Genomic DNA, 18,953 nt, shown 5'->3' on the forward strand with positions numbered 1-18,953 from the left:
GGATTTCTCCTGTTTTCAGAGTGTTGTTCTTTATTTATTGTCCTGATTTTAGAGGGGTTTTTTAATACCAGGGGCTATCAGGGTTATCTAAGTCCACACTGCCCTATATCCCTGTTCAAAGTTTGGTGCTAAATTTGCAAATATAGTAATTCCTACATAACATTACCATATATTGAATTGCTTTTTCTGTTGATTTGTTGTAAAACGTGATGTTTTGGTGCTTAATTTGTAAAATCTTAATGTAATTTGATGTTTAATAGGATTTCCTTAATCCCTCCTTATTATCCAACATTTTCGCTTATCCAATGGTTTTATTTTTCAGTGATTGGTTGGGGGGGGGGGGCGCCAAAATTCTGTTCGCCTACACTTGAAAAATACCTAGGGCCCGCTCTGCATGTAGGTCCCCAGATGTTTTGGCCTTCAGTTCCCAGAAATCCTAATAACTAGTAAACTGTCTGGGATTTTGGGGAATTGTAGGCCAAAACACCTGGGGACCCACAGGTCAAGAACCACCGGCTTTATACGTCATAACCCAGCACTTTGAATTCTACTCAGAAATTGACCTGCAAGTGGAATTGTTGAAACAGGAGAGATGTGTGCTCTCTAGCCACCCTCAAAGAACAATTTGGCTACTACTCTTCAAAGGCAGCCCCATGCAATTAATCATCATCATCATCATTATCATCATCATCATCATTTGTATCCCCCCCCCCCTCTTCTAAAAGGGACTTGGGGAGGCTTACAACAAAAATATAATATACATAGTAATAATAACAACCAAAACAACACAGGACAACAAATCATAATACAAAAACAAAAGCAGCCATAAAAATATTAAATTAAATATGTTCATAATAGTAAAGCGTTATTCTTTCCATGGGCACGTAGGACGATGTAGCTAAGGCATGTGTCACCGTGGCCAGGAATCAATCTACTAAATGCTATTCCATTTACTTAAGCTATTTATTTTTGACCTTGAAGCCACTCTTAGCCTTAGTTGAGCCCTTGAGAATATATGATAGAGTTGAAGAAAAGCATACTACAGTTTCTGGAAAGGATAATGCTTTACTATTATGAAGTATCTTAAAAATAATGTTTAGTGGGTGCTTTAAAATGCTGCATAATTAAATTATGTGTTCCTCTGCCAAGACAATCCCTGAAACTTCAGTACATTTCACTGGCACAAATGCATTAAAACCACAGACTGATTACTTAGCACAATCTAACACCCTCTCTGATCTAATATGACACCAGTTTTTACGCGCTTGTCACCAAGCCAAAAAAAAGTGATGAATCCAAATTTATGTCATAGAACTATGGCATCTCAGACGAGCCATGATGCAATAGGCACTAATTATGGGCTGCATCTAAATTTAATTAGCAGTGCTGAATTTGCACAAAAAGCATTTCCTTCAAGCAGAATAAATGGAATAATATAACAGAAGATTACTGTACCTTACTCCAAAGAGCTTTTCAATGTGACATTACATAGATTGAAATACCACATATTCCATGTAGTCAATGGCCTGAATAGCATTAATAAGGACTAAATATCAAATTGATTTGATGTTGTATAGTCTTCAAAATAGTCATAACCTTATCTATGTTCTAAGCAATTTTATGGAAAGGAAAAAAAATGTAATAAACCAGATATAAGCATTCATGAATTGGTGATCACAGAAGGTTCTGTGTAGTTCCCAAGGTAACAGTTCACAAATTTATAAAGCATGGATGTGTTCTTTCCCAAGATCATTCATTTTTCTCAGTACACTGTTTTTTGTTTGAAGTGTTGTAACGACTTGTATTGTTACAATGTACAGCCCCCAATAGCGCAGCGGATAAAACTGCTGAGCTGCTGAACTTTCTGACCAAAAAGTCAGTGCTTTGAATCTGGGGAACTGGGTGAGCTCCTGCTGTTAGCGCCAGCTTCTGCCAACCTAGCAGTTCAAAAACATGCAAATCTGAGTAGATCAATAGGTACCAGCGGGAAGGTAATGGCGCGCCATGCAGTCATGCCAGCCACATGACCTTGGAGGTGTCTGCGGACAACGCCAGCTCTTCGGCTTAGAAATGGAGATGAGCACCAACCCTCAGAGTCGGACATGACTGGACTTAATGTCAGGGGAAAACCTTTACCTTTAACTAAAGACTTGTAAAGCTTCAGTTTTAGTTATTGGACAAATGCTAAATGTGTGTACTTTTAATTAGCATAAGTAAATTTTCTGCAGACATTTTCATTCTCTTCTGGGGAAAATAACATCCATAACAGCAGAAAGGTAGAATCTTGAGGGGACAATTACTGTACTTTCATGTAAAACGTGAAAACTAATGAGAATTTGCAAGGAGTGTCTTTGATATTTAGAAATTGCTTTTCCGTTACAATTTTTTTTTAATATAAAATGGCTTACTGGTCAATTTCTATATCCTTAAGGGATATATTATTCCCTAATAAAATATTTCCAACTATAATATTATTTCTTAAGAATAAGGGATTAATTATTCCCCCGATAATGGTTTGAAGTGGGTGTGGAGAATGTTAAGCTTGCCAGGTGCTTTGAACCATGGCTCCTACAATACCTTACTATTGGTCATGGTATACAGGACTGATGGGAGTTGTAGGCCAAAGCATCTGGAAAGCCAAAAGTTCTATCACTACTCCAGTCTAAGACAAGATGTGTCCCTTCTGAGCCATCAGACTGTATAGGAAAATTGTTCCAACAGCAATAGTTTCACAGTAATTGAAAACACATAAAATCACACTTTTTAAACAGTTTTGAAGTGCAACTGCAGGCTGGTTTATTCAACTGTTGCTTTATCATATCCATAGGGCAGATTAAAATTAATTTGTGTACTATATCCACACTATAGGGCTTTAGTTGGCCATCTGAGGTATGCAATGTGGTTCATATGAAGATGAACTGTAAATAAAGTCCTGAGGCATAAGGAATCCCACTGGGAGATGTTTGGGAACCATAAATCCACTGAATGAGAACTGAGATTTCAACAAACTAGGGAAAAGTTTCTTATTCTGGTAGAGATGTACAATATTTATTTATGTCATGTCTGCCCTGCCTTCCCTACAGTGAACTCAAGGGTGAATGCATGGTTCTCTTCCTTTCTGTTTCATCCTTACAACAGCCCTGGGAATCTGAGAAAGACAGAAGAGCTCAAAAAGAGAAGATATTACTGGCTTCAATGTGTTATAATTCAGTGGAGATTAGTATACAAATCCCAGTACAACATTCAAACTAATACATCACAAACTCACTATTCATGAAAAATAAGAAGTCTATGGCAGATAGTCTGAAGATTTCCACTGATGGAATCATAGAATCATAGAGTTAGAAGAGATCCATGGGCCATCCAGTCCAACCCCCTGCCAAAAAGCAGGAAAATCACATTCAAAGCACCTCTGAAAGATGGCCACTCAGCCTCTGTTTAAAAGCTTCCAAAGAAGGAGCTTCCACCACACTCCAGGGCAGAGAGTTCCACTGCTAAACAGCTCTCACAGTTAGGAAGTTCTTGCTAATGATCAAGGCGGAGAGGCTCCAGGCATCTCTCATATCTTCATTCCATGCAGTGTTGCCAAGGACAGCTGCCAACTATTCCTCCTTGCCATCAAGCCAAAAAATATCCACCTTGAGAAACAAAAGAAGCTATGGTAGCTGTATTTTCCCAGGCTGCATCCTATGAGGCAAAACTAAGAGGTCCCTCTGCTCCCCCCAAAAAACTCCATTTAGTGCAGAGGGAACTTGCTCCCACTTGTCTACCTGAGCCTTGTGTTTGACAAGATGGAGATTGAGATGGAATTTATCTCCATTGCAACCTCCATGGTCAATGTACCCTATATCACAAGTTAATTTAAACTGCAGGAATTCTTTTTAATACAGGGCCACAATTTTTGAGAATGTACACCTAGTTTACAATATACATCTGAAGTGATGGAAGTGATGCTATCATTCAAAAGATAATGGACTGCATCTCCCATCAGTCCTAGGCAGCATAGCTGATATGAGTTGCAGGTCAGGAATACCCAGAGGAACAGATGTTCCCAATGTCTGTTTTGAGGCTAATAAATCTCTCTCTTTAAACTTTAAACTGCAATCAGCATCCTATATAGATTTAAGGCCGCAGCTGGAGATGAACCAGAGGATGTACACTAGTTTCCCCTGCTTCCTTTTTTACTTCAAGTCCTAAATCCAATGACTAAAACCATGCCTTGGCTGTGCGCTGTCCTCCCACCTCTGCAAATTTTCTAAAATTCAAGAAAATACTCATACATAGCATTCCTGTTGCTCAAGTTTTGGAGTTGAGCTAATGTGGATATGTTGGTAGGAACCAAGCATCTTGTTTGCACACCTCATTGCATACAAACAGTACCTGGTTCCTCATAGGCTGGAAATGTTTCCTCTTTCTGGGGCTATTAAATTAGCTAGCCACATTTGCACATAGAATATACACTGTACTTACAGGGATAGCGATGGGTGTATTAAGGAAGGCTCTCCTAATCTCCTGGGATCTTTTCATGCTTAATACATAATTATTCACTTTTCCTATCTCTGTACAATCCCTTCTGATTCACTGGGTCAATCTGCCACAAGTAGTCAGATGTCTGTCCCAAGGCTGCTTAAGTTCTTCCTATTTGAGAACAGCTAAGACAATGCTGCCAGAAAATACACTACACTGCTGTCTATAGGCCCCTTCTACACTGCCCTATATCCCAAGATCTGATCCCAGATTATCTTCTTATCACAGATTATCTGGCAATGGAGACTCATATAATCCAGTTCAAAACAGATAACAAGGGATCAGCTCCTGGGACATAAGGACAGTGTAGAAGGGGCCTATAAACAGCAGTGTAGTGTATTTTCTGGCAGCATTGGCTTAACTGTTCTCAAAAAGGAAGAACTTAAGCAGCCTTGGGACAGACACCTGACTACTTGTGGCAGATTGGAATTTCAAGCCCCATGAAAAACCTTGTTAAATTCAGTCACAGTGGTTTCTCAAGGCATGTCATCTTTGCATGGCAATAAGGACAGGTCTAACCACGTGGATTTCTTGGTTATGATGATGGGATAGTTATGGTGATAGGATAGTTTAGGAGCAGAAATTAGCAGTTTTTGAACCACAACAAGGAGAATATCTCAGATAGCATTTTGGGTGTTGTAATTTTTAAAAAAAAGATAATGCAAAAAGTAAGTGTTCCAAGGTTTTTAACCTTACCTTAAAGCTTACGATTGGGACTTCCATAAGATGACAGTTGAGTATCCGTAAGAAGTTATTCTTAATTTCAGAGAATATTCTAAGAAACTACAGTGAAAGCAACAGAATGAAGGGAAAATTGACAGATAGTAACTGCAAGGAATGTCTTAACAATAAGATTGGATTGGCAATGGAACAGCTCATCTAGGAAGGTGTTGGGGTCTTTTTCTTTGGAGGTCTTCAAAAAGAGACTAGACAGCTATCTGCTGGGGGTACTTTAGCTGGAAATCCTGTATTGAGTAAGAGGCTAGACTAAATGGCCCACAAGGCTCCTTACAATGCTATGAGTCTATGGTTCTACTAAGTTAATCAACCTAAGCCAGCAATGGTGGTCTCTGCACAGAAATTCAGTACTTCTGTGGTGCTAAACCAGTTACCACAACAGTCACCTCCAGCTGTTTAGAAGCATATTGCTCTTGGAAAGTCCAAGATTCTTATACTGACAAAAACAAAAGCAGGATGTGGTCAGATTAATGTGGGTCTGTGGGTTCATTGTTGGGACAGAGTTAGTGATAGAATTGGAAAAGGGGAAATTTTAGTCATTAAGCCCAAGGCTCCCAATTTCTGTTCAACTGTGCTTAAAATATTTTAATGAGCGCTCACAATGTCATATGTTGTACATTCACTCATACTTTATTCCAAATATCAATAGTAAAAATGTTTTATTTTATTTTATGAATATGGTTTTTATTGTGCTTTAAGGCTACCTTTGGGACTATCTGAGGTCAGTGATAATTAAACACACACCAGGTAGAGTTGCTAGCTGATTGCATTTTCAACTAACTTTACTTATTTTCAAGTGAGCTTTTAATTCAAGTGTATGGCCATTTGAACTTAGTTGTGCATGTCATATATGTGAAAGAGTAGTTTGCATTTGCTTAGAACTACCATCCAATCACTAATATTCCCTTCTTGGACAATGTACTTGAGAGTGTGGCTTGTCCGCTTCAGATATTCTTGGAGGAAATGTATGATGTGGACACAGTTCAGTCTGATTTCAATGCAGGTAGTGTGGTACAGAAATGGCATTGGTTGCCCTGACTGAACTATATCACTGAAAGACTGATTAATCTTCCTGAATCTCCCAGAGAATTTTGATAGTGTTAATCATGAAATCTTTCAGATGAGGGTAGGAGCCACTAAGTTCTTATCCTGTCTATGGAGCTGTTTCCAAAGAGTAGCACTGGGAGAATGCTATTCGTTTACAATGCCATTGAACTGTGAGGTCTCTTACGGTTTTCTATATTATTTCATCTTGTTGCAGGGAGGGGTGATTACTTTGTTGAACTTCTCTTTGTCATCTGGGATAGTTGAGGCTCTGCAGATGCTGGACCATTTCCTGGAAGCTGTAATTGACTGGATGAGGGCCAATAAACTGAAACTGCATCCTGATAAATGCAGACAGGGTGACTTGGTAGTTCTCATGTTCAGAGACTGGGCAAGGAAACTTCCTTGGATGGGCTTGCACTCCCCCATGGAAGCAGGGGGCTCCTTCTTTGGAGGCTGGATGGCCATCTGTCAGGGGTGCTTTGAATGTGACTTTCCTGCTTCTTGGCAGGGAGTTGGACTGGATGGCCTGTGAGGTCTCTTCCAACTCTGAGTCTATGATTCTAGGTGTTCTGCTTGAGAGTCTTAGATCCTTCTTTGGCCCCATCTATACTCCCCTATATCCCAGGATCCGATCCCAGATTATCTGATTATCCCAGATTATATGGCAGTGGAGACTCAGGCCCCTTCCACACAGCTGTATAAAATCCCACATTATCTGCATTGAACTGGGTTATATGGCAGTGTGGACTCAGATAACCCAGTTCAAAGCAAATATTGTGGATTATCTGCCTTGATATTCTGGGTTATATGGCTGTGTGGAAGGACCCTCATATAATCCAGTTCAAAACAGATAACTGGGAGATTTCTCAGATAGCTTTCACAGTTCTTTGAATTTTATCCTGAAAGATAGGGTCAGGTGGTATTGTTCTTGTCATTTTCACTATTGTTTCCAGTACACTGTGCAGGACACTTCCCCACCATCCTCTCTGTTCTCACCTAAACATCCATCATAGAGTAGGAAGCAGAACCATGAAGCACTATACAAGTCGATAATTGGAACATGCAATATTTCTGCTCTGTCATTTAGTGATGCTGTACTCCATACCTACTAGATTAACTTAAATAGTTCTAGTAAGGTAAAGGTTTTCCTTGACATTAAGTCCAGGCATGTCCGACTCTGGGGGTTGGTGCCCATCTCCATTTCTAAGCAGAAGAACCTGTGTTGTCCATAGACACCTCCTAGGTCATGTGGCCAGTATGACTGCATGGAGTGCCATTACCTTTACGCCGGAACGGTACCTATTGATTTGATCACATTTGCATGCTTTCAAACTGCTAGGTTGACAGAAGCTGGACCTAATACAGGGAGCTCACTCCGCTCCCTGGATTCGAACCGCCAACCTTTTGGTCAGCAAGTTCACCGTCTCAGCGGTTTAAACCACTGTGCCACCAGGGGCTCCTTAATAGTTATAAATAGTTATAGTCTCACTATAAAAGAAGTGAAGTTACCTCTCATAGAGTTAAAGTTGTATATTGGTAGCAAAAGAAATTGCTGACAAATAAACAGTTTGATGTTATGGTCTGACATCCATATCTCTGGATGATACATTCCAGGACCTCTCATGGAGATGTCAAAACCATAGATAATAGTGAATCATGTATTTTGATCATACATGGTCCAGAAGCATACTACCGTGTTTCCCTGAAAATAAGACAGTGTCTTATATTATTTTTTGCTCCCAAAGATGCACTAGGTCTTATTTTCAGGGGATGTCTTATTTTTCCATGAACAAGAATTCACATTTATTGTTGAACAAAAAAAAAAAAGACAATTCATTATATACTGTACAGTAGTTGTCATCACAAACCAGCATAACCAAACTGTGAATCCTATCAAGAATTTCTTGTTACTATCATTATTTCCATGTACAACAATCTATGGTACGTACATTTACCAGTCCTGCATGCTCTGATGTTCTGTTTGGCAGGCATACTTCCAAACACAAACTTTGCTAGGTCTTACTTTTGGGTGAGGCCTTATATTTAGCAATTCAGCAAAACCTCTACTAGGTCTTATTTTCAGGGGATGTCTTATTTTCGGGGAAACAGGGTATAGAATTGCACTGGAGGAGTGTGGGTAAATGAAAACATGGATATTGAGTCTGTGGATAGAGGGGTCACATTACAGTTCCTTCCAAGCTGTGACTCCACCATCATCTTAGTTTGAACATGCAACTTTAAACAAGATAGGATCTGTGTTCGTTATGTGCTACTTAGTAGTAGTACCAGATAGCCCATCTTTTGAATTAAGGTAAAGGTAAAGATTTTCCCCTGACAGTAAATCTAGTCGTGTCCAACTTAGGGGTTGGTGCTCATCTCCATTTCTAAGCCAAAGAGCTGGCATTGTCCGTAGACACCTCCAAGGTTATGTAGCCGGCATGACTGCATTTTACTTTGATAACAATACTTATCTCCCACAGCACATTACAAGAGATGCCTATGTACTAACATGAGAGTCTAGCAGTTTTACCCACTTTAAGTACTTTTGGTATGTGTGGGATTTAAAATGTACCAGAGGGTGGTATATTAACATCTAGATACATGCACACTGAACCTTCTAGTTCACTTCGAGGGCTGATAAGAAAGAGATTGCACACCATATTCACTGTTTATTTTGTATTCTTGTGCCATCAATTTATCACCAGCTGTTATTCTAGCCAACCTAGTCTTTCCTTTCCACCTTTTTTTCAAACTCTTTATTTTGATGCTAGAGTGGAAGTAAGATAGTTGTTCTTTTTCATCATTTTTGTTCTTTATTTGTCTTACTTCTCTTGTGCTCATATTTACATTTTCAATTAAATAAATAATTTACATTGAAACAGAAACGTTTCTTTTTTCACAGAGAAGCAACTTGTTAAGATGTTCAAATTGTTTGTTGTAGATGTGTTTCTTATATGTTTTCTTTGCTTGATTCTTGTGGTGACATTACCAAAATTGTGATTTTTTGCATGTATTCTATTTATCTGTAACTGTAAATTGGCATAAAATCATTGCATTCATTCACAGTTAAGCTTTTCAGAAGACAAGAAAACTTACATTGCTCTGGTTTGTGGTTTTCAGATCTTTTCTGTTACCAACAACACAGAGTGTGTGAAGCTGCTGCAGGAAATCAAATGTGCACACTGCTCACCAAATGCTCATAGCCTGTTCCACACAACGGAGAAAGAAGCATTGGAAAGAGAATTAGCCCTTCCTTTCCTGTGTAAGGATTATTGTAAAGAATTCTATTACACTTGCAGAGGTCACCTACCAGGTAAAACTGCACAAATGCCAGTATATTGAAATTATGAGTAACTTTGGTAGTTTATGTATTGTGGGAAACATTGTATGTATAGTATTATGTAATTTAGCAGAATAAATACTTATAGCTTCAATGCTTTGGTTTAGATATTTGGGTGCTTGTTAAATATAAGAGTTTCTTATGAAATTAATTATATTGACCTATCATAGTATACAATATATCCTATTCTTGATTAACTACAGGTGCATCTATAATGTAGAATTAATACAATGTAACATTAAGCTGCTGAGCTGCTAAGCTGGCTAACCGAAAGGTCAGTGGTTTGAATCTGGGGAGCTTGGGGAGCTCTCGCTGTTAGCCCCAGCTCCTGCCAACCTAGCTGTTTGAAAACATACAAATGTGAGTAGATCAATAGGTACCGCTCCGGCGGGAAGGTAACGGCACTCCATGCAGTCATGCCGGCCGCATGACCTTGGAGGTGTCTACGGACAATGTTGGCTCTTCAGCTTAGAAATGGAGATGAGCACCAACCCCCAAGTCGGACACAGCTAAACTTAACATCAGGGGAAAACCTTTATTTTTACCTTAATACTACTTTAGCTGCCATGGCTATTGCTGTTTATAAATTGCTTAGATTTTAGCTGTTTTTGTAAGCCACTCCAAGCCCTGGGGGAGTGTTTTTAAGATGTTTTTAAAAGATATTTTAGAGATGTTTTAAATTGTTAGATTTTAGCCTTTCTTGTAAGCCGCCCCAAGCCCTAGGGGAGTGGCGGCATATAAGTTTAAATAATAAATAAATATATAAATGGCGCAATCTGTGAAAATTTGGGAATTGTAGTTTTAAAAGATACTTTGCTTTCTCAGCTCCAATGATTCCATAGCATGGTAGCTAAAGTGGTGTCAAACTGCATTAATTCTATAGTGTAGATTCACCCTACACTGCCATTTAATGCAGTTTCAAACTGAATTACATGGTCAGTGTAGACTCATATAATGCAGCTCAGTGCAGTTAAACAGATTTATATGAATAAACTTTAACCATATAGCACAGATTCAAATGATATTATATGGCAGCATTAGATGGTGCCTTTGGCAGCAGAGATGGGGCCTTAGATGCAGTGAGCAAGAATTGTTTCAGAATGTCCTGATTAAAAAAACTGGACCACACATTCTGGAGACGTAGTGTAGGATGCAGATTTTGCAGGACTTGGGAGAATTAGAAGCCTCATGTTGATATAAATCTTCTAACTTCTCTGCTGGGAACTAATGGCCTTGGATAGCTGGTAGCCTTGTTCAAGTTCTTCAAAGTTTGGAACTTCATAACTCATCGTCTTCTTTAGAGATACGTACTTTGAAAGTTGCTACTATATTACATTACTGCTATTTATCGTCATCCTTAATAGGTTGCTTTTTGGTCATTGAACTGCTGATTGGTACCTTCCATGTGTACTTTCTCTCATATCTGTTAGAAAAATGAAACTATATCTGAAAATTGTATTCTGCTTATGCAACCTATTCTACAGTAGAGCTGGTAGTTATTTTTTTCTGCTCATGTTTCTTTGGATCCATTCTTAATGTTGTTTTAAGGAATGCTTCAGGAAAAATAAGTGAAAAATGAGATTGGAGATAAAAAAGAATCCTAGCCATAGAGGGAATTGAAAGAAAGAAGGTGCAGAATCCTCAAACTAAACAAATGATCAAAGAATAGGCAGGCAAAAACATCAGAAAGGCAACAGGTAGCAATAAATGAAAGGTGTTGTCTTGGCCTCTTTGAAGCACTTTTCTGAAGGGTAGTATCAAAGGTCATTCACAGCCTCCGGTGGAATGGTGAAAGTTTTAGGATGATCAGAGGGAAGCGCCATCCCATTTAGTTCCAGAAAGTTCAAGAATATTAACCTGCATTTTCAAAACAGCCCAAATACAAATATGGAGTCATGCAGCTATAGAGCATCAAAACTTCGGAAAGTTACTGGTTGTACTACCTGAAAATTCTGAAGTTATAGTCCCAAAACATAATTTTTACAAGTTTTGTATATGATGTCTGCTTAATCTGCAAAAGTACTTGTCCTTTTAAGAAAACCAACTGATTGTATGCTTTGGAACAATGCCATGGTGCTTATCAAACACATTGCACAAATTAGTGGCTTTTGATAAACACAAGAGACCACATCATATTCAGCAGGGTTTTTAGCATATTACCGTATATGGCAATGGGCACTATATTGACCATTCTTGTGGTACAATCCAAAGATAGTGAGGTTGCACTTAAATCACTGTGACATAAAATTGTCTTACCTTCCAACAGCAACCATTTTATTCCTTTTGTGAATTATTATATTTAACTTCGAATATATGATGAGATAGTGGTATCCACTTAGCAATCGATATGTACACCAACCAGGCAAAGATACGTTTTCCTAAATCCTAATAATAATAATAATAATAATAATAATAATAATAATAATAATAAGAAAAACTCAGCTGCTATCAGGACCTCAAGATTGAACTTCAAAGACTCTGGCAGAAACCAGTGCAGGTGGTCCCGGTGGTGATCGGCACATTGGGTGCCATGCCAAAAGATTTCAGCCGGCATTTGGAAACAATAGACATTGACAAAATCACGATCTGCCAACTGCAAAAGGCCACCCTACTGGGATCTGCACACATCATCCGAAAATACATCGCACAGTCCTAGACACTTAGGAAATGTTCGACTTGTGATTTTGTGATATGAAATCCAGCATATCTATCTTGTTTGCTGTGTCATAATAAAATAATGATAATAATTTTATGTCTTTTTTTGGTAAACAGTTTATTATAGTTATAGTACATAACAGAACAAGTCATAGCAGATATAGTCAGGTAGCAATAATACTGATGTATACATGCATATTTATGTTAGTTAATCAACCAGTTAATTCTGACATTGAGTTCATGTTATTATCAAAACTTAACATATAGTCTTGCTATTTCTACATGTTATCCACTATTTTCAGTCTAAGCTTTCTACTCATTTAATTTTTAAAAATATAAGAGTTCACCATAACATTCAAATAATCACTTGTTAGTGAGGCCTTTAACAATTACAGTAAATTTCTGACCACAAAAATGTTTGGTTTTCTAATTTCAGAGTTCAAAATATTTATTTTTTTACTTCATTTATGCCTCACCTTTCTCACCCCGCAGGGAACTCAAGGCAACTTACAAACTCCAGCAAAAATCAATGCCGCATATAATCATAACAATAAAAACATACCCCATCAACTATAAAACAATTAAAACACACGAGCAAATAAAATACATAGGACAATAAAAAACAGATAAAAAACATATAAAGTGCTGAGTCTTAATTCCATACTTATTGATTAATTCATAGTCCTTATTCAGATTCTTGAAGTCGAAATCCGTAATACCTTATTCCCCTAATGCCTGTGTATACAGCCAGGTCTTTAGCTTTTTTCTGAAGACCCAAAAGGATGGGACCTGCCTGATGTCACTGGGGAGGGAGTTCCACAGCTGAGGGGCCACCACTGAGAAGGCCCTGTCTCTTGTCCCTATCAGTCACGCTTGCAAGTGGTGCAGGACCGAGAGCAGGGCCTTTCCAGCAGATCTTAAAGCTCTAGTTGGCTCATAAGGGGAGGTGTGTTTGGACAGGTAAGTTTAGGGCTTTATAGGCCAAAGACCAGCACTTTGAATTGGGCCCAGTAGCAAACTGGCAGCCAGTGGAGCTGACACAACAGAGGAGTTGTATGCTCCCTGTATATGCCCGATCCATTAAGGAACCTGGCTGCTGCCTGTTGGACTATTTGAAGCTTCCGGGTCGTGTTCAAAATATCCAGGTGTAAAGCTCTTTTTTTTTTCCTTTTGTGATTTCTTTTTCCATATTTACACTAGAATACTCAATACTGTTTTTGCATTAGAAAAGTGGATTGATAAGATTTTTAAAATAATGGCCATCATCACCAAATTATTAAGAAGGGATTCCACAAGGTTGGAGTTCAGCTATCTTTAGCTCTTATGAGACACATATGCCAACTTACCTATGAATGCTGCCTATAACATTGTCCTTCCAGATGTTCTGACCAACTGCTCCTATCCAGCATGGCAAATGTATTGTGGGAGCTATAGTCTAAAACATCTGGAGGGCAAAAGGTTCTGTACCCTCTTCTATGATTAGATACAACTGTTCTGCCACAGTTGAAGCTCATAAGAATTATTTGTGTGCAGCAAAACTATGTAAATAAGAATTACTGCACAACAAGGAATTGACTAATGTGAAAAAAAAACTCAAAAGAACCTTTAAAAGAAATGATTATGTCCAGAGTACTCTATATTTCTTTGAACTCTCAGGATGCGGAACATTTTTGTAGTGTTCCCTGATTGACTAGAGAAAACATTTTGAAAAGAGTTGCTTTTCCCCTTTGGTGTGGTTTAACATGTATCTAAACTCATTCAAATATGAAAATATTATTATTGTCTTTGTAAACTACAGAGACATTTGTAAGGCTTTCTTAAACCAGCTGTTCCCGGCTCTTTATTGCATTCCCCAAAGCAAAGCAGAATAGATCACTGTTGCCAAGACTGCCTGTTGAGCAGCGATAACAGATTAGATTAAATGTTTGGCTCATGCTGGAGGCCCTCAGGAAGGGCTAGTTTCAGGGGTTTCTTTAAATACACACACACACACACACACACACACACACACACACACAATGGTTAACATACCCAAGAAACGTCCTCAACTGAACACAATTCCCCCCCTTTTTGCAAAATTATTGTTTTTGAGGGGAATGTTCTTTCACACTGTGACAAAAATAAGACAGTAAAGAAAGCAGGGAGAGAGAGAGGCCTGAGCTGCACAGGAGCTGGAGTCGAAAGAGCCTCACTCCCCAGATCAACATATGTGGTGACGAATGACAAATTTATTTTCCTACAGAGTTTGTGTATATGTAAAACTGCTGAAGTGCATCAAGATGTCAAGTGCTTTTTGCGACCACCCAGGTTGCCTTGAAAGATAACCAGATGAAAACATAACTTTAAGCGCTGGACAGAGCCCTGGGCTTGGGAGGAAGCGGCTTACATGCTGTGGCAACAGCTAGAATAGGATTTTTCTTGCATCAATCAGATGCTAATAATCGTTCTAAAGGCTTTATTCTGAAAGTGGGCCATACTGACAAAAAAAATTACATGCCCATGTCCAACCAAATTAACTGATTTGTTTGACAGGGTGACTACTGACATGTGTATTAATGAATCATTAAAACACTAGGCTGAGTTTTGGTTCTTACTTTTCGGGAAATATAACCAGTGGCTGAATTCAAAGATATCAAAACATGTTTCCCCCTTTTTCCTATTTGTTTTTATGTCAACATGTTATAGAATTCTTTAATTCTCTTGTAGAAATCTCTAGCTTTCTCTTCAGTGGTTAGCCAAAATCGCTCTCCTTTATATGTTGCCATAATCCCCTCTGTTCTTTCCCAGCGAAATTTGATTTGCAGTCTCTTAAGTTCTTCAGTTAAAAACATGTACTTCTTTCTCTTTGCTAGAGTAGTCAGAGGTATTTCTTTCAGGATCGCAACTCTCCTTCTTTGGTATACTATTGGTGCTTTGTTACTGGCCTTTAAGATTTCGTCCCTTATTGATTTCTTTAAAAATAAAGCATATCAACCATTTTTTTTAAAAAATGCAAATATATGAAATGTTTCTCACCAATACCAGGAGCAAATCCCTCAAATAGCAAACACATTAGAAGTTGGGGCTTCTTTGGCTGAAATCCAATGTGTTATTGGCAAGGCACTTCACAGCGTGGTTCAGAAGCTGACCCCAAAAAGTACCCTAGATCTCAAGAAGGTTTTGGGGGGTGTCTGACAAATTGCAGTGGGAAAGGGAGACTACCCCTGGCCTTCATTATGGTTGATAGACACAATCTCACCAGTAAATGGATCCTGTCCTTTTATTGATACAGTCTGTTTCTAAGAGTTGCAAAAACTTTTACTGAAAAATGAACAGGAAAAGTAAGCCCCACTGAACTCTATGGATCTAATTTCTAAGTAGACATGTATAAGATTGCATTATTAATCTTATGTCCTTTGACATGCTAACACTAATAAGTTCATTATCATCTTGGTATTGTATTGTTTGTCCAGATGCATATAACACACACAAAGTGGGGAAAATAGAGTGAGGAAAAGAAAATCTGTAAAAATTGTGATTTTTTTTAAAATGGAAAAATAGTAAACCACAAAGATTCTGTCTTGTCCCAGTTTTGGAGAAAAGATGACCACCATCCATATAGCAAGATCAGTCAGACTGGCATCACTGATACTTTGGAATGTATGCAAAAACATAATTTGTCTTCTCCAAAGAACTGGTGGAAATATAAACCTGAAGAAGTGACTGAAAAATCATACCAGACTTTAATTAGAACATAATATACCATTATTTATTTATTTATTTATTTATTTATTTATTTATACCCCACTTTATCTCTCCTGCAGGAGACTCAAAGTACTGGCTTAACATAAAAGCACCAGCATACAATTTAAAATATACAAATATGCAAACATTAAAACAGTATTACAAATTCCCAATTAAAAACAATTAAAACATATTCAAAATTAAAAACCACAGCTATAACTATGGCTGAGAAAGATGAAAGCTTGGATAGGACTGTCCTGAGGGAAGAGCACAAAGACAAAAAAAGGAAAAAGATTATGGGATACTGAGAGTTACAAATTGAGATTCAGCACCTCTGGGGAAAGAAAACAACTGTGGTTTTAGGAGCTATTCCAAAAGGACCAACAAAAAATTTCTGAATGAAATTTCCATAGATAGAATCACACCAGCACAATTACTTAACAATATATTGCTTGGAATGTGTTGCACTATGTTCTGATATCTTATGATTCCTAAATTCTTGGATAGGATCTCAATCATTTATGCCCTAAAATTTCATCTTGGGAAACAGTAAAAGAAATGATGATGATGATGATGATGGCGGCAATGACTCATGTCAAGGCTTAAATATATGCAAAATAAATTGGGATTCAGGCTGTATTTGGTGGGGTTACTCTCCCCCTAAAAACTCTGGTTGTGCTCCTGGATCCAACTCAGCCTTAAAGCTCAGGGTCCAATAGTGGCTGGGAGAGCATTTGCCAAAGGTGTGTGCCAGCTGTTCCTGTTTTACCTGAGATGTTAGATATGGCCATAGTGACACACACCTTAGTTACATCCTGCTTGGATTACAGTAATGTGCCTTTGGAGAGTGTTTAGAAACTTCATCAGCTCTGCAATCATTTTGCTAACTGTATCTGGCTACAGCTTGAGGGGTTGCTAGTCATTTTTGAGCATATTTCAAAGGGTGGGTTATGATTTTAAAACCCTACATAGATCACATCCAGGTTATCAGGGATTCTATTCTCTCTTACAAATTAGTCCATGCTTTGGGATCTGCTGAGCAAACCCTTCTCAACCCCACCAGCCTCTGTTATATTTGGTGAGAACATGAGAGTGGGCCTTCTTAGTAACTGCCCCATGGTATGAAATTTACTTCCCAGAGCCATTGGGCTAGCAACCCCTTCTTTATTTTCATAAACACATAAATACTTCTCTATTTTGACAAGAAATTGATGGGGACTGTACAACAAAGCCATCTTACTCAATATTAAAAACAGTCAATTTTTAATTTAAAAACCCATAATTTAAAATAATCTGGGTAGTCTTGCTAGAAGTGTTCAATCTTTAATGCTGTTTTAAACACTGACAACTATTTTAACATCATACAGCAGAAATGGCTATTTCAGGTATATTGGTCACCAGAATGTCCTCCTAGGAAATGTTTATCTAAATCAACAAATCAACAAATTAATATACTGGAATATCATAGTATGCAACAGAATCTGTTGTGTCCTTCTATTATTCATTATTTTAACAAACAAAATTCAATTAGAAACACAGATACCAGGAGTGGACTTGTTCTAGCCACATCTGGTTTTGTTCCCCCCCCCCTCCCTGTTTTTAAACATTTTGGCAGTTTGTACTCCCTCACAGAAGGCCCAAGGGCAGGAAATTGGCCCCTGGACCCATGACAGTTTCCCCCGACCTATTTTTTTTAAAAGAAACATTTAAGAATATACTTATGAATGCAAGGAAGTTTATTTAGAGACATTCTTTATTAAAAATTGTGAGAAAATGGGTACAATTTGTTTTGATATTCCTGCTATTATTTGTATTTTGTTTTTTTACTTTAGCTTCTTTTCAGTTGTTAAGTGTACATATTTTAACTGAGATAAATCAAGAGGAAGTATAATGGCTGGTCAGATATATGCATCAAGTTCTATTTTTTCTAGATTTTCCTTCTTTTCCCTGGAAAAAAGAGTATAGGTTTGCAACATTTTTGTGTAGGGTCAGGGTGGGATGGTGGTTGTTAGAGTAACAAAATATATTCTAATCTGGATTGTTGAAAAGTATATATGAAACACTACAGTAGTACTAGAAGGGGGGATAACCAACAATTCAGTGCTTGTGGATGGAACTTACGTTAGTTGACTGATAATTTTACCTTAGTACCAGAAATTAATACAACTCAATGTAATAGAAAGGAAAAAGTTCAAACTGCACAAAATTCAATTGGAAATTAAAGAAAAAGAACTTGATCATAATAAACAATCAAAAGATAAAAGGCTACCTGAAGAACTGAAATTATTAAAAATTCAAATTGGATGCAGAAAAGGACTTTGATAGACTAAATGGAATTTCATTATGAAAATACTAAAGAATTTGAGATATGGAAAAACGTTATCAATGGAATACAAACAATATACACAGAATAAAAAGCAAAAATAAAAATCAATGGAGACATAACTGAAACCTTTCCAATATAGAGAGATGTGAGACAGGGATGTCCTCTCTCACTCCTATTACCTATACTTGCAATAGAAATCTTAAAAAGAAAACTCCATCAAGATAAAGATCTAATACCCTGTTTCCCCAAAAATAAGACATCCACTGAAAATAAGACCTAGTAGAGGTTTTTCTGAATTGCTAAATATAAGGCCTCCCTGAAAGTAAGACCTAGCAAAGTTTTTTTTTGAAGCATGCCTGCCAAACAGAACATGAGAACATACAGGATTGGTAAATGTACATACTGTAGATTGATGTACATGGAAATAATGGTAGTAACAAGAAATTCTTGATAGGATTCACAGTTTGTTTGGTCATGCTGGTTTGTGATGATCATTTTTTTTGTTCAACAATAAATGTGAATTCTTCTTCATGGAAAAATAAGACATCCCCTGAAAATAAGACCTAGTGCATCTTTGGGAGCAAAAATTAATATAAG

At 37.8% G+C, this 18,953-nt stretch overlaps 1 protein-coding gene across 3 annotated transcripts in view; it reads left to right on the forward strand.

Annotated features, from left to right (window-relative positions):
* Positions 1-18,953, forward strand: part of hhip (hedgehog interacting protein) — a 106,535-nt gene that overhangs the window by 11,707 nt on the left and 75,875 nt on the right. For all 3 annotated transcript variants that reach the window (XM_062980911.1, XM_062980912.1, XM_062980913.1), the window contains exon 2: positions 9,433-9,625. In XM_062980911.1, the coding sequence (XP_062836981.1) occupies positions 9,433-9,625 (193 nt within the window). The remainder of the gene's footprint in view (positions 1-9,432; positions 9,626-18,953) is intronic.

This window comes from Anolis carolinensis, chromosome 5 (assembly GCF_035594765.1).
Source record: "Anolis carolinensis isolate JA03-04 chromosome 5, rAnoCar3.1.pri, whole genome shotgun sequence".
NCBI classification, from domain to species: domain Eukaryota; kingdom Metazoa; phylum Chordata; class Lepidosauria; order Squamata; family Dactyloidae; genus Anolis; species Anolis carolinensis.